This window comes from Triticum aestivum, chromosome 2A, assembly GCF_018294505.1.
Source record: "Triticum aestivum cultivar Chinese Spring chromosome 2A, IWGSC CS RefSeq v2.1, whole genome shotgun sequence".
NCBI classification, from domain to species: domain Eukaryota; kingdom Viridiplantae; phylum Streptophyta; class Magnoliopsida; order Poales; family Poaceae; genus Triticum; species Triticum aestivum.
The window spans coordinates 20,960,621-20,983,361 of record NC_057797.1 but is presented as its reverse complement, the minus strand read 5'-3'; the positions used below and the strand labels follow the sequence as shown (position 1 = coordinate 20,983,361).

At 43.9% G+C, this 22,741-nt stretch overlaps 2 protein-coding genes across 2 annotated transcripts; one reads left to right on the top strand and one right to left on the bottom strand.

Annotated features, from left to right (window-relative positions):
• Positions 1-1,975: 1,975 nt before the first annotated feature.
• Positions 1,976-4,429, top strand: LOC123191367 (protein NRT1/ PTR FAMILY 2.11-like). Its single transcript, XM_044604138.1, has 2 exons — positions 1,976-2,126; positions 2,781-4,429. Exons 1-2 carry the CDS (start codon positions 1,976-1,978, stop codon positions 4,427-4,429), a joined length of 1,800 nt encoding a protein of 599 aa, XP_044460073.1.
• Positions 4,430-15,429: 11,000 nt separating this feature from the next.
• Positions 15,430-16,528, bottom strand: LOC123184377 (probable glutathione S-transferase GSTF1). The gene is made up of 3 exons (XM_044596520.1): positions 16,306-16,528; positions 16,166-16,214; positions 15,430-16,072 (listed from the first exon to the last, which is right to left on the bottom strand). The coding sequence occupies exons 1-3, from the start codon at positions 16,453-16,455 to the stop codon at positions 15,621-15,623; spliced, it is 651 nt and encodes a 216-aa protein (XP_044452455.1). The 5' UTR covers positions 16,456-16,528; the 3' UTR covers positions 15,430-15,620.
• Positions 16,529-22,741: the final 6,213 nt, after the last annotated feature.

Below are 22,741 nucleotides of genomic sequence, written 5' to 3'. Positions count from 1 at the left end.
AAGACTGGACAACTATGGTAAATGTGAATTGAGTTGTATGCGGTTCAATGATATTTGGTAATATCCATCCAAAACATGATTTGTCTTCACCCTCACTGTTGCTCCGGGGGAAACCCGATCCCTAGATCGGGCGGCGGCGACACTATGGTGGCATATCCTTCCTGAAGGCGCCACCTTGGAGTTTCTGGTTCGTCATGCACGACTTCTCTTCATGGTGACCTGTTCACCGGGGAGGGCCCAGGAAGCTTCAAGCGGTGCTCATTTTGATTGCTTGGAGTAGTAGGGGTTTTTGTACCTGCTCTGTTCATCCTTGTATCTTGCCTTGAGTGTGTGTGTTATGGTTCCGGGCGTGTGAGTTTTGTTGAGTTGTATGTTTGGTCGTTGCTTTATGTATAAAGTGGGGGCGGGCCTTTTTCAGTGAAACATGATTTCTCTGTAGATCACAAACTTGATTCATTTTTTTCCAAATGAATTAAATTATAATGTCATCTTTGATTTATCCTTTTTTCAGTAATGCCATCTTTGATTCAAGAAGAAACCCAAATTTATTTATTTTGCTAATGGCTAAGTTGTGCGTACCTGAAAACACGCATGAACACTATTTTCCGTAATATTGAAGCTACCATTTGTTAATTTCTCTTCTTTGCCCCTCGCTCTAGTATTAGCCACCAACCTCCAATTAGCCTGTTGCATGCTACATCTTGTCATTCTTCATTTACGCTTGATTTGTCGATCCCTCAGTTATACCTTAAGCCTAGTAATGAGCCTTTAGCCCAGTAATGTGTTATCGATAGCATCGATTCTTTGCTTGATTTTTTAAACCATACACCTATGCTGCAGAACTACATGCATGCATATGTCGAGGTTACGACTGTTGCCTCATCTCAAGGTGTTTGCCGCGGGTTGATGAGCACATATGATTTGCATGTATACAATTTTGTTCGATTTTTTGTTGATTTCATTTCTTCTTATTAATCACATTTACCACATTGAGTCAACAAATTATAATTCGGAGGTCATAATCATGGTGATTGGCATGTGTGAACGAAACGGATACATAAAGTTGCGTCATTTATCAATTATTTTTGTGGGCGTGTTTTTTATAATATAAGTACATAATTTTGTGTAAATAAACAAACATCTACTTAAAAAGCATGGCAATGAACATGCTTACTCAGCTAGTCAATACGGACTAACATGTTATTCATCTAGGAACTTCATAGACAAAGCACATCAGGAGGAAAAGAGAAAATCAATGGTGTCCACCTCACGGCAGTCGTCCTGAGCAATCTCCAAATTATTCAAGAAAGCAACCGTGTCTGGATTTTAAAAGGGCAAGTTGTCACAACTCATGATGACTCGTTGATGTGATGAATTGCACCATCCTTGTAATATTAAGCATAGTTTGTCCGAATCTGAGTTGCTCAGTGATTTGTTTTAACATGACGCCTTTTATCTCATCTTTTCACATGAAAGATAGGAGTATATAATAGACCTGAGCTGTTGATTTCATGAAGTAGTGGGGTTGGTTAACTCTTATTTTCTTATCTCCCATATAAAAAGAGAAGGTAAGACTGTTTATGTTAAAATTACTCATCCTACTTACATCCATGATGTGTAAACCCGGCAAACCTCCCCTGAAAGCTGGAAACACTTAAGCCAAAAATATCGAAGCTCTCCTCAATTATTTGCCTGGCTTAGCTTAACAAAATGAGACCCTGAACCGGTCTCCCACATGATGTCGCTTTCTGCCGTATCTCAGGTTTCCTCGGTAGATAGTGAGTGAAAGACAAACTTTGCTAGCTACCTCTGTTCGTATCTCTCTCTAGTATCTTGGAAGCAAAGATCCCATGCTCTCGCTACCTTTAGCCTATTTATACGGCCGGTTTCTTCTCCTCTTCTCCCCGTACTAGTGCAGCTGCAGCTAGCACTTAGCTCCTGTGTGTGCCAGCTAGCTCTTTGCTGCACGTACGAGATGGCCGCCGCTAAGCCTGATCTGCCGCCGCAGCAGGAGGAGCACGATGACAACGATGGCATCAGCATGGAGAAGATGACCACCGACGAGACGTCGTCGGGTGAGACAGTCCGCAACTACCGCGGATGGAAAGCCATGCCATACGTCATAGGTGAGCTTTGCCATGCCAGCTACCTGCATCTGTCTGTTTTGCTTGAAACAGTAGGACGATGTTCTTACTACACACTGCCATACGTCATAATTTATAGGCATGTACATCTACCTGTTGCTTTTTCAACTATTTTAAGGCTTCTAGACATGATTTTATTTTTAAAAATTCCGGGCTGCATTGAGCCAGGATCCAAAAGCTTTTGTCATGGTATATGAGTACACGAACAGAACAATTTCGGCAAGTTCAAGCAAGTATTGCATGCATATATCGTATAAATTTTGTGATCTGTTATTTGCTTATGCAAATTTAAGTTTGCACTCGCAAGAATCCGTGGACTTGACTATCTGTATCATGTCTCCTCGTCATTCGGCTAGACCTTGGATAAGGCGCGTCTTTTGTCATGATAGTCATTGTAGGATTGATTGCTAATCTCATTGGTTATTGTTGTAAGAGGAAAGACATTGTATCAGCATATTGACTTTTCTTCTATAAAAATGATAAACATTAATTACTATGGTATATTCAAGAAAAAAAGTTATCCCTAAAAAATGGGATCTGTACGATAAACTTTGCTGAATTACAACTAGTGACTAATTAAAAGGGAGATTAGAAAGTAAATAATGAAACATGTAAAAGTAATGATTTTTTTTACAGGGAATGAGACGTTCGAGAAGCTTGGCACGCTCGGGACACTATGGAACTTGCTAGTGTACCTGACGACAGTGTACCACATAAAAAGCGTCAACGCGGCCACCATACTCAACTTCTTCTCCGGCACCAGCAACCTCGCCACCATCCTAGGCGCCTTCATCAGCGACACCTACCTTGGCCGCTACACCACCCTGGCCGCTGCCACCATCGCATCATTCATCGGCATGGTCCTGCTCACCCTCACTGCCGCGCTCCACTCCCTCCACCCTCCTGCATGCGCTTCCGAAGGACAATGTGAGGGTCCCACCCCCTCCCAGCTTGCTGCGCTCATGGTATCCTTCTTCTTCCTCGTTGTCGGCGCTGGCGGCATCCGCCCTTGCAACCTGGCATTCGGGGCCGACCAGTTCAACCCACGTACCGCCGATGGCCGCCGAGGCATCGCCAGCTTCTTCAACTGGTACTACTTCACCTTCACTATTGCCATGATGCTCTCTGCCACCGTCATCATCTACCTCCAGAGCGACGTCAATTGGGCGCTGGGCCTCGCAGTGCCTGCCGTGCTCATGGGCCTTTCCTGCGTTCTCTTCTTCATGGGCACACGCCTCTATGTCTGCGTTCGCCCCGAGGGCAGCCCGTTCACCAGCTTCGCACAGGTCCTCATCGCCGCCACCCGCAAACGCCGCCTCCGGCGATCTCACAATACTTTCGAGCTTTTTGACCCGCCACACCAGAGCAAGCTCGTCTCCAAGTTGGCCTACACCGACCAGTTCACATGCCTTGACAAGGCCGCCATGCGAACCACCAAGGATGTACTTTGCTCTGATGAGAAGACGTCGGCGAACCCATGGCGGCTATGCACGGTGCAGCAGGTGGAGGAGGTGAAGTGCCTGGCACGCATCATCCCGGTGTGGTTGTCGGGTATTGTCTACTTCGTGGTGATCACCCAGCTAGGCACCTACGTCGTGTTCCAGGCGGCGCAGACTGACCGCCGGATCATCAAGTCTGCCAGCTTCCAGATCCCGCAGGGCTCCTTCATCGTCTTTCAAATGCTTGCCCTCACGGTCTGGATCCCGGTGTATGACAGAGTGATGGTGCCGACACTTTTTCGCTTCACCAAGCGTGAGGGCGGCATCACTTTGCTCCAGCGGATCGGCATCGGGTTGGTGCTCTCCGTGGTGACGATGCTGGTGTCGGCAGCCGTGGAGCACCGTCGGCGCCGGACGGCTATGATGTCATGCTTTTGGCTTGTACCGCAACAACTGTTGGCCGGACTGTCGGAGGCATTTACCGCCATCGGGCTGATCGAGTTCTACTACAGACAGTTCCCGGAGAACATGCGAAGTGTAGCGGGGGCATTCTTCTTCCTGGGGCTCGGGCTGGCAAGCTTCGCAAGCGGGCTCATGGTGATTGCGGTGCACCGGGCGACGAGCAAACGGGACGGGCGGCCGGACTGGCTGGCGCAGGACCTAGATGAGGGGAGGGTGGACCTATTCTACTTGGTCACGGCTGCCATCGCCGCTGTCAATCTGATCTATTTTGTGGCCTGCTCATGGTGGTACAGGTTCAAGAAGTCCGACGGTGACGTCAACGCCGGCAATGATGTGGAGCTTGATGAAAGCTCAAAGACTGCCGTGAATCCGGCGCCGGTTTAGTTTAATCTATCATGATGCATAGATTGGTAGATTAATGGACAGTTATATATGTATGATTGTTGATCCTTGGGAATCAACATACACCCTAGCGTTCGATGGTATATAGGAGTATGTGGGAATGATCAAGCATGCATTGGACATGTGTGGTATGAGTGTGATGAGGAATGCACAGCATCTCAAAGCAGAGCAGTCTTCTGATGTTGATTCACGCACAAGCTCACCTTGCATGATTGCTTGCATCCATCATGGATTGATGCACTACGTACGTACAGTGACGACTGGCTACTACTTCCGCCGAGTTGTACTCATCAACTTGTACTTTCAACCTACTAGAAGAACACCCGTGCGTTGCAACGGGGCCATATTAACTCTAAGAGTTCAATATTACGACATTGGCGACCTTTCAATATTACGACCAATGCCACAATTGGGATAGTCTTCTCCTAAAAAATCTGTATAAGCCCCGTCTATACTCCAGCTGATTTCATCATCTAAACCGGACTAAATATTATAAGTTTACCCATGTGAAATTATATATCAAGTAATCAGGTAAACAAGTATAGAAGTAGAACGAGATGTAGATGTAACCTGGTCTTCCCAAAACAAACAGTAAGCAAAATGAGAATGATAGGTGTGGGGGTGGTAAGGCCAGGGCAACAAAGATGGGAGCAAAGAAAAACTCCAGCCCCACGACCATGGATGCCGCTGCTACCACGGACCTAAGTAAATCAAAATAAGATGAAACACAAATAAGGGTCTGAGAACTTAACTCCGATCGGATCCTCAGAAGCTGAGACGGGTGGATAGGATCAAGCAACACCTGCACCTGCAACAATTTTCAGCGACAAAAGGGTCAACATATTGGATTTTTAAAACAAAACCTGCACCTACACAAGTATATGTTATATTAACACAAGTGCAGATCGTGTCCCACTCTTCACTTTGTTTACACAAATGTTTAGAATAACAATCTTGGCGAGTGATCTCAACCGGGTTTGATCGGCATGGCGCGCTGCTCATTCTTCCAGTAGTGGGTGCTGAGAGGAAGGATCCCGAACCTCCGCAACTTGTAGCTATCGAAGTGCCTTCCGCAACTTGTAGCTATCGAAGTGATATAGCTCATAACCATGCATGGATGCCGCTGCTGCCACGGACCTAAGAAAACCAAAAGAAGATGAAACACGAGTAAGGATTTGAGAACATAACTCCGATCGGATCGTAAGAAGCTGAGGCGGGTGTGGATAGGATCAAGCAACAACAATACAAGTGTCCTTCACACGCCATGTCCAATACTGAAACAAAACAAATTGCATTGGTGTAAAACTACAGCTATTAGCTCTTTCACCTTGTCACACAGTCCCTTCAATCCACGAATATCAGCAACAAAAGGATAAACAAATTGGATTTTTAAAACAAAACCTGCACCTGCACAAGTATATGTCATATTAGCACAAGTGCAGATCATGTCCCACTCTTCACTTTGTTTACAAAAAACTTCAGAATAGCAATCTTGGCTAGTGATCTCGACGGGGTTCGATCGGCGTGGCGCGCCGCTGATTCTTCTAGGAGCCAGTGCTGAGAGGAAGGATCCCGAACCTCCATTGTCGATCGGCCGGAGGTGCATCGTCCTCCGGATCAGAGTGTGGACGGGATCGAGACGGTAGGGGTTGAGGAATTTGTAGGACGTGAGGGTTTAGGGTGGGCAGCACGAGAACTCACCCATATCTTGGCAGATGGCAGGCCCGAGGTGCGGTCGTGTTCATGCTTCGGGGACTGCCACGTGTTGTCCTCGCCGCCATCAGCGACGCCGCCGCCATCGCCTTTCGCCGCCACTTCAGCGCCGCGAGCGTGGGACTGAGGGACGAAGGGAAGGGAAGGAAGCGAATTGGCGTACCTATGTTTGGTATGGAGATCTTTTGGTATGTAAAAATAGTCGGCCTAATTATTGTTACGATTCGTTCGATTTGTTTCCATCTACGTTACGATTGATTGGTAACATACTATCAATTCCTGCCCGTTTATAACGTGTCTAGTTAGGAAACTTTGAAAATGTTAGGAATGTAAAAATAGTCGGCCTAATTATTGTTACGATTCGTTTGATTTGTTTCCATCTACGTTACGATTGATTGGTAACGTACTATCAATTCCTGCCCGTTTATAACGTGTCTAGTTAGGAAATTTTGAAAAGGTTAGGAATGTAAAAATAGTCGGTCTAATTGTTGTTACGATTCGTTCGATTTGTTTCCGTCTACGTTACGATTGATTGGTAACGTACTATCAATTCCTGCCCGTTTATAACGTGTCTAGTTAGGAAACTTTGAGAAGGTTTGGAAAGTGTTTATTGTAAGGGTAAAAAAATCAACATGAGGAGGAGCGATCGTTGGGTTTTTTTGGCACCGGTTTTTTTTCGCAGAAGGATAGCGAGTTAATGGAGGTGGGAGGATGACGAAAAAAAACCAGCGAAAATAAACCGCACGGACTATTCATCAAGTCGTCCATTAGGAGTAGAGATTTTCATGCGCTTTTGCTTTTGGTAATGTACAAAAGACGGTCAATAGATAGGCCAATCTACTCGTCAAATTCATCTACAGCAATCGAATCAAATAAATTATCGGCATGGATGGATGCATGGATTACACATATTTTGTATGAAGACCAAACGAACCTTGCCGTCCTCCCAAAACTTCTCACAGCGGAGCTTTATATTGAAAAAAAATAAGGAGGGGCCGAGACAAGACCCGGGCAACCGTGGCCCGGATCATGATGCCTTAATTCTTTGATGATTGTAACATGTTTAACCTCGTATGATGTTGTTTGTCATGTTTGACCCGGGGCTCACTAGGGCCCTCACGCCCTTCCCTATCCTTGTCGATATCGATCGGTATCACTCTCCTTGTCGATATCGATCGATATAGATCAAGGAACGGTGGAGTGCGCAGCCGGCTGCTAGCCAAGCTTGACCAAGCGAGCTGCTAATGTTTACCCCGTTGTTGTGTCTCGGTTGACGTGGACATGGACATGCATGTCCACCTCCATCAACATACAAGTGTGAAGTACTCCCTCCGTCCGAAAATACTTGTCATCAAAATGGATGAAAATGGATGTATCTAGAACTAAAATACATCTAGATACATCCATTTCAATGACAAGTATTTCCGGACGGAGGGAGTATTAGATTGGTAGATTAATCAACATAGATGCGTGTCCACGTTGTTGTGGCTCGGTTGTTTTGATGCTTAACGAAAAGGAGGTTTTAGATAACTACTACTCCCTCCGTTCCTAAATAATTGTCTTTCTAGAGATTTCAACAAGTGACTACATACGGAGCAAAATGAGTGAACCTACACTATAAAACATGTCTACATACATCCGTATGTTGTAGTCTATTTGAGATGGCTAGAAAGACAATTATTTGGGAACGGAGGAGTAGTAGCAGTACATGTACCTAGCTAGCCCAAAACCTACATTATGTTTAGCTGACTTACTCGCAGATACGTACGTTGCATCCACACTCTATCGACTACTAGCTAGTTAGCTTGCCTGATACTGACCTCTTGCGTGTTAATCACTATTCACCTTGGCCTCCTACATGCCTGGCGACATGTATAGCTCTATCCATGCATTTGGGCCAGCCATCAGATTTGAGAGACTAACGTAAACTATAGTACCGTGAATTAATGGTGTTACACAAAAAGGAGATTTCTATTACATAAAGATCCAGCAAAGCAAACACCTCTTTTCAAACTCGGGTAGAGAACCAACACTTGTGTTGGAGTTGTGTCGAATATAGTGTACGAGGTAGGTTACAGTTGGACTTGTAGTTGTATTGTGTTTCGATAGGATATGAAGTCGTGTCCTAATAGGACACTTGTATCCTAGGCCTCTCTTATATAGCGGGGGTAGACACACGATGTAACCTATGCCAACATAATAGCACCAGAACGCAGAGGAAGCCGGCGGCATGTGCCGGTGTCCAGGGCAACTGGTTGCGGTATTGTGACGGTGTCACGGGGAGGAGCGCCCGTAGTCAAGCCCCGGGGATGTAGCCATATCGGTGAACCTCGTTAACAAATCTCGGTGTCGTGCCTCATGTGATTGCTTGGTCTTCGGATGATCGATGGTATGCCTCGGATTATTCTAACAACTTGAAGAGGAGGTGATCCGCCATTTCCTGCACCTCTGGTTGCAGAAAGGGCATCAATCACAATTGGACCACCCTCAGCGTTGGAGCCTATCCGCTGTCAAAATTCTATTTTGAGTGACTATCCAAGCGAATAATTTACATTTTGGGGGCGCCTACGCCTTCCAGTCCATGTCCTGCATGTTGGAGCGCACAAGTCCAGCGAATTGGACTTTGTAAGCTGACGATGTAGTATAGGCTCCTCCATTACTGAGCTTCCACATGATAGAATCTGGGACCCCTGATTGGATGGTGACATTAGCTAGCTTATACCAAAGGGTGACGAACTGTTGGATGTGCTTGAGCGCCATCCCCTGTTGGGTGTCAAACTCCTTTCCTCAATTAACTAACACATATGTCTGTGGGTTGCAACGGAAGGGATATAACTTTTTGCAAGAAGTAATGAAAGAGATAATTGTTGTGTCCATAAAATGGTATCCAAAGCGGTGGGCGACAGAGATGTGTACATCAAAAACGGTCTCTGCAGCGGTCGGTGACAGAGCCAGGAGTTGTGGTCTTCTCTTGGTCATGTTTGGCCCGCAAGATCTTGATATTGGTCAGGTTGGTCGGCATGGCGCCGACCACCCAACTCGTCCCCTTTTATCCTCCGTGTCCGCCCATGTCTCGGGGTTGTGGTTGCCTCCTCCTTTGGTGGCTGCGCGACGACTTTCGAGGCGCGGTTGCTTCGACCACTCCCTCCTATGATTAAGTAACCGAATGGATTACTAAGTGCAGCCCATAAATCCCGTTTCATTAGCATAATCAACACATAACCATGCATGAATGTCCATTCTTTATTAGGATTTATGCTCTTTGATTATTTTGGAGCTCATGTGCCCACAATTTTCATTTAATAGAGCCAAACCAACATATTCTATTTTATTGGCACGTGCGCAAAATTTGTTTCAATTATAGCCAACCAACATATTCTCTTTTATTGGCACATGCAAGCTACCACCGGCAATAATTTATGGAGTCCTCTGTTTTGCTCATGATTCTCAAGACAACTTCCATATTTTCCGACAGCCTCCTTATTTTCACACAACCGAGGGACATTTAAAAATTGGTGTGATTTAGTATAAACTCCAAGGTGGGACTATTACTGTCATAACTGCAAGCTAGCTAAGTTGGTTTTGTCCAACGATATAACAGGGAAGGTCCATAGTTCAATCCCCTCACGGCCTAAATTTTTTTATGCTTGTCTGTTCGCCAGAAAAAGAAATGCGTGATAGGCCCAGTTCAGCCGACCCGAAGGACAAACGAAAAAATTGGAAACTACGTGTGGAACTGATGGAACAAAATCTTTACGTATATTTAATAGGACCAACCGTTTTAATGTAACAACGCAGACATAGCTCAGTTGGAATCTGTGCGACAAACTGGATGAGACCTCGCAAGTTTGATTCCTATAAGCCGCAAAATATTTTTGCCTCCCTTGGCAAGAATCGATGGATGCAGAGCAGGCCAGCAGGGGAATGCGGCTAAGGCCCAATACAGCCTTGGCGATAGAGCAATTATTTCTGCTTTTTCCTGTTCGAGTGTTGCTAGCCACTCGAACAAACACGCCATGCGAACCAATGGACAGTGTGAATATTTAAGAACATAGTCCAACTTCAGATTCAAGACATTTTTTGAACTTGTCAAAAAATATTAAATATTTTGAATTGCCGAATATTCTTGCAAAAGTGAATAATTTTGAAATTATGAAACCGTTTCTGAAAATTCCATAATTAAAAAAACGAAAAAGTAGAAACATGAACATTTTTTTGAAATTCACATTTTTTTAGAAAAATGAACCTTTTATTAAAGCACGAATAATTTTCCACTTTGGAACAATTTTTTAAAAAGGGAACATGCTTTGAACATTCAGAAAAGTTTAGCAAAATGTGTTTTTCTTTAAACACGAAAATTAGTTTGAATTTGTGCACATTTCTCTTAAAGAAGAATATTTTTAGAATTTGGAACATTAAAAATTGCAATTTGTCTTTGAAAACCTCGAACAATTTAGGAAAACACACAAAAAATGGGATTTTTTCTTTGGAATTTTTAACAAATTTTGGAACGAGATTAAAAATTAAATGTACCAAATACTTTTCAAAGCAAGAACTAAATTTGAGAATTCTGAACATTTAAAAAAAAGAACAAAAATGAAATTCTAAACATGTTTTGAAAATTATGAATTTACGAAAAAGGTGAAAAATAAAAGTAAACTTTGAAGTGGAAAAGTAAGAAAGAAACAGGAAAAGAAAAGGAATAGTAAAGAAAAATTAGAAACAACAAAAAGTTAGGAAAACGGGCCGGCCCAGTCTTGGGGGCCTTATGCGATGCCCCGGCATCATGCGACCCATGTCCAAATTATGGACAAACCGGTTTTTCTTTTCTAGCATACGGAGGCACAAAAATTTGGTCCATCTCAGATAGAAAAAATTATTTCCGGCAGTGAACAGATAAAAAGTCAGAGAAACACACCTTGCTTTACTATTAGGATAAAATGGCAAAACTTTTTCCTTGTTTTAAAAATGGATTTCTATTACAGAGCGACAGTGGGTAGCCACTGTGGAAACACGCATGGAATTTTGTCCTGGCGTAGTGGCCAGTATGTGCCTCCGACATGACGATGAGCAGGATCAAACAGGTGGAAGGAAAAGGAGGCCAACACTTAACGTGCCAGATGCAGCGACCCGGCGTGGATAGGGCAGATTATGCCCTTTTCTGTCGCGTTTACTAGTATTAATTTTCCTAGGCAGTACAACTGGAGTTTTAGTATTTATCGTCTTGAGAAACATGTTATTTTTCACTTGGAGCTAATTGTTGTAACATGACTTGTTTTAGTGTCTATATCTTCTTGAGTTATTTAATTTCATCACACTAGTTACTAGTACTGTAATCTCTTACCCTTCGCAATGTTCTTGTTTCTATCTATAGGCCAAAGGTTTAAACACAATTTATTTTATGAGTGATATTCAATCACATCTGCAAAATTCAGGTCGTCAAATGAAAGGATTCAGATAACAATGGTACCAATCCAGTTCTGTCAAAATAAACTAGGAACGCATGTGTGACAGGCAATAATATAATTATTGGTCAAAATAATTAGCTGGAAGATCAATGTTGTTTCGTTGACGCCCCACAGTCATGGCCCTTTGTGCACAGAGGAAGCCCTATTTAGGTCATTATTTTTGGTACAAAGTTACTAATTAATTGAGATTAATCTTTCTGCTGAATAATATGTTAGTGAATATACAATATTGAATAATTGTATTTTCACATCAATACACCTTAAATAGTATACCGAGATTAATCTTGCTTCAGTACTTATATACTTTGCTCGATTGTTAGTCTAATTGTTTCAAGAAGATAGTTGGCTACTTCCTCAAGGTCACGCTCCAAGATTTTTAAGATACTTGAAAATGATGTCTTCGAGAATATTAATAAAGAAGACATAATTGAAGATTTCATTTCAAGGAATATTGGATGGATGATGTTTTTCATAAAACATGCGGGTCAGTTTATTGCTTTAGCAATACCTTTAATCTTTTAGCATTGATATTAGGAAACAAAAAATATTTAAAATTACATAGTTATGTGGGAATATGCTTTAGTTATGTTTAAGTTTTTAAAAAATTTAAGGCCACATTCTGTATTTTGCACCACGACCGTGAATTGCTGAGGAAGCCCCTTTGCACACCGCACATGGATCAACACACTACTAGGCGTTCCATGACACCAACTAGACCATGATGGTGTGTGTTACCGCATCCGTCTATTTTTTAATGATATAATGAAATGAATTTTCTTACATATATCTCTTTAGCATAATGTTCTTAGATATATATTTTTTGCGGGAACATGTCCTCAGATATATAGAGGCACGGAACACATGAGAGTTAAATTTGTATAAATTTATCCATACACTTGCTATTAACAATCAAAGTGAAAAAAATTGTTGGATGGGCCAGAGCGGTCAAGCTGAAATAAAGGAACAGAATATCTGCATCCAAGGCCCACCGTTGTGGTTCACAGCAGCCCAGTAATACCTTTAATCTTTTAGCACTAGATGATACCTCGCGCGTTGCTGCGGGAATCATTGCAATATATTTTGATCAAATTTGGTTTTCCCGATCTTTACCACTCCATATATGAAGACCTATCCTCATCAATGTAAAATTGATTGGTTATATATAAAAGGAAGCTAGTTGGAATCGATGAAAATAACAATCACAGTTACTTTGAAATTGCATACCAACAAAATGAATATCTTTGAGTTGCAACTACACATGACAAAAAATGTGGAGTGGAATTAATACAACAGTTATATATATCTTATCGAGATAATATAACCAAACTACGTAAAAACATGTTTCGGCTTTGAATTTTCAACAATTTGTTTCCTACCAATGCTACAGTTTAATGGTCATATCTTATAATTTCTTGATATGCTCTAGCTTTTACAAAGAAATTTAAGATTAACAGAGGATAGGGAAACAAAAATATGTACCGCATGAAATAACTTATTGGCCACAGACGAAAATCATTTCATGAATCAATAATAGGCATCAACAAAGAAAAATAGCTGATAAAATCATAATTTATTTAACCTGTTGGCAAGATAAATTGTACACTAACCTGCTCAATGGAGTAAATTCCAAACGTGCATACAGTCAGAAAATAATAATTCCAAATTCAGAGAGGAAAGGAATGACTCCTCAGATAGTATAACGCATAATAACTGGCAACAAAGTCAGTGGAGTTGAAAGGTTTATAGTTGTGAAGGAAGCAAAATTATGTCTTTGTAAGCATCCTGCTAGCACACGTCTGTAATTGGTGGAAACGAATGAGAAAAACGAAGATATATTAGCAATCAAGTAGTATGTAATCAAAAAAGATATACATGTGTGCATGTGCGCGTGTGAAAGAGCATGACGCTCTACTTCATATGTTTGGTATGTGATCACCAGACAAATACATAGCCATGCCTTTCCTGCATAGAATTGCTCTGCTCGGCAATCCTTGGGATTTGCAACCAAAAATCAAAGCTATAAAGAGTTGAGGTTCCTGACAATCAGCTGATAACGAAATCATTTGCATGAGCAAGGTCTGTACATAAGAAAGCTTTGCTGATTGAGTTTGCGACAGATTCAGTAAAAAAAAACATCTTTTACTGCTTCTGGGAACTCTGAATCTTCAAAGAACACATGGCTTATTTTATGATGTAGTATGCTGCATCAGAACCTCCATGGCAATCAAAAACCTGCTAACAAATAACACAGTTAGTTCAGATAGTGCAAGAAAATCTCCGCGAAATCCATGTGGGAGTACACTTCATAGGGTAGGTTGGCTTGGTGCAGTATGACGGATTATTTGGGAATGAAGATGGTGAACGTAGGATACTATAGCAAGTCTCCTGCTCCTTGCCTCATCGAGTAGACCCAAAATGCCATATTGATTCAATTAAATTGCTATCTGGTCTAGGAGATAAAAAGAAATGTGCAACTCTTGTACACCTGGTCCGATCCATTGGAACCGACCGAACCAGCCTCCCAGCGGCGCCGAGTTAGCTTGGCCAGAACGGAGCAGATATGACAGGGGATGAGTACCAAATACTATACAAATCAAATTCGCGACCATTCTCTCAAAACATGCCCAGGGCAGCTGATCGGCATCGGCAAGAGAACCGCAATCCTAGGCGGTGGTAGATGCTCTACAATCCCTGGCCCGTGGCAAGATACATGGGGCGGCAAAAGGAGGTGAGATCGGAGGCCGGCTGCACCACGAGGCATCCGGCATCACGAGAGACGTAGTGAGATAGAGTAGTCGGGGGATCGAGAGAGATGCAGCCGAGAGAGAGAGAGAGAGAGAGAGAGAGAGAGAGAGTCGGGTGAGTCATAATCTTGGAAGAAGAAATCGCTTGATTGACTGGTCAGTTACAGGAGGCAGAAGAAGAAGGGACCGCTCTCTTCGGTGACCATGAGATCCCACACATGCAGCAAATTAGAGCATGGTTAATAGTATAGCCAGCTGCTGGCTATAAGCCAGTGCCATGTCATCTATAGCCCATCTTATAGCCAACATGTACAATAGTAGACCAAAAGAGTCTACTACTTTTTTATAATATGGCCCACCTTTCATTCTCACAAAGTGCCTAGGAGCATGTGCTAGAGCCGGCTCTTCACGAAGAGCCCGCTTACCTTCTCTCTCCTCTTCTTTTTCCTCCAACTAAGCAGAAATATACTAATTTATTTCTTATAGCCAGCTGACTCAGCTCTATTGTACTTGCTCTTAGAGACCAGAGGGCTGCAGATGGCTGATGTGGAGGTTGCATGTTGAGAGAACGTTGACGTGGCAACATGATGATGTGGACAGTGTGCATGATGAGAGAATAGGAAGAAGTGGGGAGCAACTTTTTAAGAATGTTAGATTCATATTATGAAACAAACAATATTTAAATTTATTGCATACTAGACGTGGAAAAGGAAACGCCCAGAGCGCGACACGTGACAGTGATTGTAGCGAGGCTCCCGAAGGAGCCCTCGTTAACTAGTTGCTCCTGGTGTATCTGTAATTGTTATGAGGATGTATACAATTACTGGTGTTTCTCGCAAAAAAAATAAAAAAGCAGCCCGATGAATGAGAAGGCACCGAAAACGGCCAGCAGAGCAGCAGCCCGATTTCGTTACGCCGGTGCAAACTGGTCAACTCGGAGCCGCTAGATCTGGCATCGTCACGTCACCCTGTTGATTTGTTGCATACTAGACGTGGAAAAGGAGACGTGCAAACTAGTGATTTGGACTTTGACAGGCAATCAATCAAAAAGAAAGTGTGGCACAAAAAATGGAACATATAGATACAACACCAGAACTGCAGACTTGCACAATTCTGGTAGACAATACAAATTACAATATTATACTCATGCAGTCATGCACACAATAAAATTGAATACTGTAGAATGAACCATGCATAATTTCTAATGAACCATGCATAATTTCACGGGCAGTTGCGTCGTACGTGAATTCATGGTGTCATGGTTGCACTGAGCTTCTGAATCGCCGGCCTGGACATGATGCTGTCCCACCACGCCTTGACGCGCGGGTACGACTCAAACAGGGCCCCATGCGGCGTCGCCATGAAGTAGAAGGTGTAGGGGAAATGGTTGAGGTCAGCGAAGCTGAGGAAATCCCCGGCCAGGTAGCGGTGCTTGGACAGCCGCTCCTCGTAGACCTCGAGCACCTTCCTCAGCTTCTCGAGGCTCTCGTCGACGATCTTCTCGTCGGTGGGCTTGCCGTGCATGAGAGGGAAGATGAGACACTCGTAGACGATCGGCGAGAGGGCGGCGCTGTAGGTGTGCGCCTCCACCTCCGTCCACACGTCCACCATGGCGGCTTCTGAAAGGTCGCCTTCTCTCAGCAGGTCGGCCTCGTCCGTCTTGTACTTGCGCGCCACGTACTTGGCGATTGCTCTTGACTCTGCATGCACGAGTAAAAAACGTAAAACCTCATCCAACTTGACCAAGAAGTGAGGATTGTGATCATGGCTCATGGGAGGGGTTAAGTACGTACCGAAGAGAAGGAGATCACCGTCCTGGAACGCGGGGATTTGCCCGAACGGCTGCAACAAAACATCCATCAGGGCCAAATCAGCACGAACATAAATACAACGAGAAGATGGCATAAAAACCAAGTAAGCATATGTTCCGTACGTTTCTGGCAAGGTGGTCGGGCCTCTTGTGCTCCTTGGCCTGGAAGTCGACGTCGACGAGCTCGTAGTCGGTGCCGGCCTCCTCCAGGAACACCAGCACCCGCGCCACGTTCGGCGACATGGCCTGCCCGAACACCTTCACCGGCGCCATTTCGTTTCCTTTGCTCCAAGATGATCACGGTGGTTTCTGTGGTTGTGGGACCGCACAAAGTTAGTAAAGTAAGAGGCCATCACGCCCCCTTTTATAAGCGCAAGAACCAAGGAGGGAGAGCAGAAGATAAGTAGCCAGGTGTGTGTGAAATGCATCGCTGAAATGCGAGCCACGGAAACTGAGACGAAAGCGCTAATTTCAGAAATATAGAGCATAAAAAATGTCAATAAATGGGATGGAAGTTGCGTAAAGACTAGATATTTGACTTCTAAGCACATATTTTCTGGACAGCGACTAAAGGTGGAGTGCGCAACCGGCGGCAAGCCAAGCTTGACCAAGCGAGCTGCCAGTGTAAAATTAGCCGAATAGTCATCGGCGTAACATGTATACAGTCTTAATACTTTTTTGTTGCATCTCGGTTGATGTGGACATGGACATGTACGTCCACCTCTAACAACATATAAGTATTAGCTGAACAATCATCGGCGTAAGGGGTTTCGTTACTTAATGAAAATGGGGTCTTAGATAACTAGCTAGGCCCAACGTACATGTACACATTCTATGTACTTCTGTCCCGTAATGTAAGACGTTTTTCGACACTAATCAAAAGGCACCCTAGTGCTAAAGGGTATGTATATTGGAATGATCAAGCATGGGGTATATGTGATTGTGTGTGATGATGGAATAATATGGCATACATGCATGGGAGTAGCAACATCACAACACCTCAAAGCAGAGCAGCCTCCTGAGTCATGTTGATTCAAGCACAGCTCAAATTGCATGAATGCATGATTACTTGCATCCGCCATGGATTGTTGCACTACGCACGTACAGTGAGCTGACAACTACTCGGCGACTACTGCTCCCGCCAAGTAGTATTCATCAGCTCAACCTATTTTGAATTTCTTTCGTTTTTGGTCATGTACGACAGCCGATCGACAGATAGGCCAATCTACTCCTCAAATTCATCTATCAATAATCGAATTAGTTAATAATAGGTAAGGATTGATGCATGGACTACACATATGTTGTATGAACACCAACCATACCTTGCCGTCCTCCCAACATTTCTCACAATATAACCAGGGGCGGAGCTTTATCGAACAAATAAGCAGGGGCGGAGACAGGACCAGGGCAACCGCGGGCCAGATCATGACGCCTTAATTATTTTGGGATTGTAGCATGCTTAACCTTGTATGACATTGTTTATCATGTTTGCCCCATAGCTGAGTACGGCCCTCACGCCGTCACTATCCCTCTTATCACTCTCCTTGTCGATATCGATCGGTATAAATCGGCGAATGGTGAACTGCGCAGTCGTCGGCTAGCCAAGCATGACCAAAGCGAGCTGCGAGTGTAAAATTAGCCGAACAATAATCGGGCGTAACATGTACACACTCTTCCTACTGTTTTGTTGCATCTCGGTTGACATGACCATGGACATGTATGTCCCCCTCTAACAACATACTCCCTCCGTCCGAAAAAACTTGTCATCAAAATGGACAAAAAGGGATGTATCTAGAACTAAAATACATCTAGATACATCCCCTTTTATTCATTTTGAAGACAAGTATTTCCGGACGGAGGGAGTACAAGTAATGGCCGAACAATCATTGGCGTAAGGGGTTCCGTTACTTGATGAAAATGGGGTCTTAGATAACTAGCTAGCCCCAAACCCACGTTAATATTATGGACCACTCGACACACACTCTATGTATGTTTGACTTACTCGCAGAAGATACATATTCCCTCCGTCCCACAATGTAAGACGTTTTTTGACACTAGTACGTTGCATCCATGCTCGATCGACTACTAGCTAGCTAGCTTGCCTGATACTGAATTCCTGCGTGTGGCTAGCTAGCTTGCCTGATACTAACATCTTGTGTGTTAATCACTATTCACCATGGTCTCTTACATGCCCAACCACATGTATAATTCTACCCATGCATTTGGGCCAGCCACTAGCTTTGAGAAACAGACAATAACCTATAATACTATGTACTACAATGAATGAATGGCACAAGTCACAAGTGGTGCTGGGCTAGTTACACAGAAAGGAGGTTTCTTTACAGATCAACGAACGGTAGCCAATGAAGAAACACACATGGAATTTTTGGGCCGCCGTAATGGCCAATATGTGCCACCCACATGATGACAAGCAGGATAAACAGGTAGAAAGGAAAGGAGGCCAGCACCTAACCAGTCATATGCAGCGATCTGAGTTACTACTCTTAGCAACTGAACCAGTATCAAATATTGAGGGGTTGCTATAAACACTAGTAAAGTACACATCAATAACATGTATACCAAATATACTTTTGTTCACTTTGCCATCCTTCTTATCCACCAAACACTTGGGGTAATTCCGCTTCCAGTGACCAGTCCCTTTGCAGTAGAAGCACTTAGTCTCATGCTTAGGACCAGACTTGGGCTTCTTCACTTGAGCAGCAACTTGCTTGCCGTTCTTCTATGAAGTTCCCCTTCTTCCCTTTGCCCTTTTCTTAAAACTAGTGGTCTTATTATCCATCAACACTTGATGTTTTTCTTGATTTCTACCTTCGTCGATTTCAGCATCACGAAGTGCTTGGGAATCATTTCCGTTATCCCTTGCATATCATAGTTCATCACGAAGTTCTACTAACTTGGCGATGGTGACTAGAGAATTCCGTCAATCACTATCTTATCTGGAAGATTAACTCCCACTTGATTCAAGCGATTGTAGTACCCAGACAATCTGAGCACATGCTCACTAGTTGAGCGATTCTCCTCCATCTTTTAGCTATAGAACTTGTTGGAGACTTCATATCTCTCAACTCGGGTATTTGCTTGAAATATTAACTTCAACTCCTGGAACATCTCATATGGTCCATGACGTTCAAAACGTCTTTGAAGTCCCGATTCTAAGCCGTTAAGCATGGTGCACTAAACTATCAAGTAGTCATCATATTGAGCTAGCCAAACGTTCATAACGTCTGCATCTGCTCCTGCAATAGGTCTGTCACCTAGCGGTGCATCAAGGACATAATTATTCTATGCAGCAGTGAGGATAAACCTCAGATCACCGATCCAATCCGCATCATTGCTACTAACATCTTTCAACACAATTTTCTCTAGGAACATATCAAAATAAACAGGGAGCAACAACGCGAGCTATTGATCTACAACATAGATATGCTAATACTACCAGGACTAAGTTCATGATAAATTAAAGTTCAATTAATCATATTACTTAAGAACTCCCACTTAGATAGACATCCCTCTAATCATCTAAGTGATCACGTGATCCAAATCAAACTAAACCATAACCGATCATCACGTGAAATGGATTAGTTCTCAATGGTGAACATCATCATGTTGATCATATCTACTATATGATTCACGCTCGACCTTTCGGTCTCCGTGTTCCGAGGCCATATCTGCATATGCTAGGCTCGTCAAGTATAACCCGAGTATTCTGCGTGTGCAAAACAGGCTTGCACCCGTTGTAGATGGACGTAGAGCTTATCACACCCGATCGTCACGTGGTGTCTGGGCACGACGAACTTTGGCAACGGTGCATACTCGGGGAGAACACTTCTTGATAATTTAGTGAGAGATCATCTTATAACGCTACCGTCAATCAAAGCAAGATAAGATGCATAAAAAGATAAACATCACATGCAAATCAATATAAGTGATATGATATGGTCATCATCATCTTGTGCTTCATGATCTCCATCTCTGCAGCACCATCATGATCACCATCGTCACCGGCGCGACACCTTGATCTCCATCGTAGCATCGTTGTCGTCTCGCCAATCTTATGCTTCTACGACTATCGCTACCGCTTAGTGATAAAGTAAAGCATTACAGGGCGATTGCATTTCATACAATAAAGCGACAACCATATGGCTCCTGCCAGTTGCCGATAACTCGGTTACAAAACATGATCATCTCATACAATAAAATTTAGCATCATGTCTTGATCATATCACATCACAACATGCCCTGCAAAAACAAGTTAGACGTCCTCTACTTTGTTTGTTGCAAGTTTTCCGTGTCTGCTACGGGCTTAAGCAAGAACTCATCTTACCTACGCATCAAAACCACAACGATAGTTCGTCAAATAGACTCCGTTTTAACCTTCTCAAGGACCGGGCGTAGCCACAATTGGTTCAACTAAAGTTGGTGAGATGTCTCCCGCAAGCCATCTGTGTGCAAAGCACGTCGAGGGAACCGGTCTCGCGTAAGCGTACGCGTAAGGTTGGTCCGGGTCATCTCATCCAACAATACCGCTGAACCAAAGTATGACATGCTGGTAGGCAGTATGACTTGTATCGTCCATAACTCACTTGTGTTCTACTCGTGCATATAACATCAAACCATAAAAACCTAGGCTCGGATGCCACTGTTGGGGAACGTAGTAATTTCAAAAAAATTCCTACGCACACACAAGATCATGGTGATGCATAGCAACGAGGGGGAGAGTGTTGTCTACATACCCTTGTAGACCTGAAGCGGAAGCGATCACAACGTAGAGGAAGTAGTCGTACGTTCTCCTCGCGATCCGACCGATCCCGGCGCCGTTACTCCGGCGCCCCCGAGTTCTTGGCACACGTACAGCTCGATGACGCTCCTCGGGCTCCGATCCAGCAAAGCTCCGGAGAGAGAGTTTCGTCAGCACGACGGCGTGGTGACGATCTTGATGTTCTACTATCGCAGGGCTTCGACTAAGCACTGCAACGGTACGATCGAGGTGGAATATGGTGGAGGGGGGCACCGCACACGGCTAAGGAACGATCTCAAGGATCAACTTATGTGTCTATGGGGTGCCCCCTGCCCCCATATATAAAGGAGCAAGGGAGGGAGGAGGTCGGCCCTAGATTTGGCGCGCCAGGGGGAGTCCTACTCCCACCGGGAGTAGGATTCCCCTTCTCCTAGTCCAACTAGGAATCCTTCCATGTAGGGGAAGTAAGAGAGAAGGAAAGGGAAGAGAGAAGGAGAAGGAAGGAAGGGGGCGCCCCCCTTCCCTAGTCCAATTCGGACTAGAGCAAGGGGAGGGGCGCGGCCACCTTTTGGCCCTTTCTCTCCTTTTCCCGTATGGCCCAATGAGGCCCAATACGAATTCCCGTAACTCTCCGGTACTCCGAAAAATACTCGAATCACTCGGAACCTTTCCGAACTCCGAATATAGTCGTCCAATATATCGATCTTTACGTCTCGACCATTTCGAGACTCCTCGTCATGTCCCCGATCTCATCCGGGACTCCGAACTCCTTCGGTACATCAAAATACATAAACTCTTAATAACCGTCATCGAAACCTTAAGCGTGCGGACCCTACGGTTCGAGAACAATGTAGACATGACCGAGACACTTCTGCAGTCAATAACCAATAGCGGGACCTGGATGCCCATATTGGCTCCTACATATTCTACGAAGATCTTTATCGGTCAGACCGCATAACAACATACGTTGTTCCCTTTGTCATCGGTATGTTACTTACCCGAGATTCGATCGTCGGTATCCAATACCTAGTTCAATCTCGTTACCGGTAAGTCTCTTTACTCGTTCCGTAATACATCATCTCACAACTAACTCATTAGTTGTAGTGCTTGCAAGGCTTATGTGATGTGCATTACCGAGAGGGCCCAGAGATACCTCTCCGACAATCGGAGTGACAAATCCTAATCTCGAAATACGCCAACCCAACATCTACCTTTGGAGACACCTGTAGTACTCCTTTATAATCACCCAGTTACGTTGTGACGTTTGGTAGTACCCAAAGTGTTCCTCCGGCAAACGGGAGTTGCATAATCTCATAGTCATAGGAACATGTATAAGTCATGGATGAAAGCAATAGCAACACAGTAAACGATCAGGTGCTAAGCTAATGGAAATGGGTCATGTCAATCAGATCATTCAACCAATGATGTGACCTCGTTAATCAAATAGCAACTCTTTGTCCATGGTTAGGAAACGTAACCATCTTTGATTAACGAGCTAGTTAAGTAGAGGCATACTAGTGACACTCTGTTTGTCTATGTATTCACACATGTATTATGTTTCCGGTTAATACAATTCTAGCATGAATAATAAACATTTATCATGAAATAAGGAAATAAATAATAACTTTATTATTGCCTCTAGGGCATATTTCCTTCAAGGAGTACTTGTGTGCGTGGTGCTGGCTGCTGCTGGGCTCTCGCGGATGGAGCTGCAACAAGTCTGGTTGGACGGTGGTGGATATGAATATTTGGACTTGGGCTCTCCAACGTGCAACACTTTCATCCATTCATGTTCACGTC

Coding starts and splice junctions, on each gene's coding strand:
- LOC123184377 (XM_044596520.1), bottom strand. CDS start 16,455: ATGGCGCCGGTGAAGGTGTTCGGGCAGGCCATGTCGCCGAACGTGGCG. Junction 16,215..16,305: donor CCGACCACCTTGCCAGAAAC/GTACGGAACATA, acceptor GTTTTGTTGCAG/CCGTTCGGGCAAATCCCCGC. Junction 16,073..16,165: donor CGGTGATCTCCTTCTCTTCG/GTACGTACTTAA, acceptor TCGTGCATGCAG/AGTCAAGAGCAATCGCCAAG.
- LOC123191367 (XM_044604138.1), top strand. CDS start 1,976: ATGGCCGCCGCTAAGCCTGATCTGCCGCCGCAGCAGGAGGAGCACGAT. Junction 2,127..2,780: donor AGCCATGCCATACGTCATAG/GTGAGCTTTGCC, acceptor TTTTTTTTACAG/GGAATGAGACGTTCGAGAAG.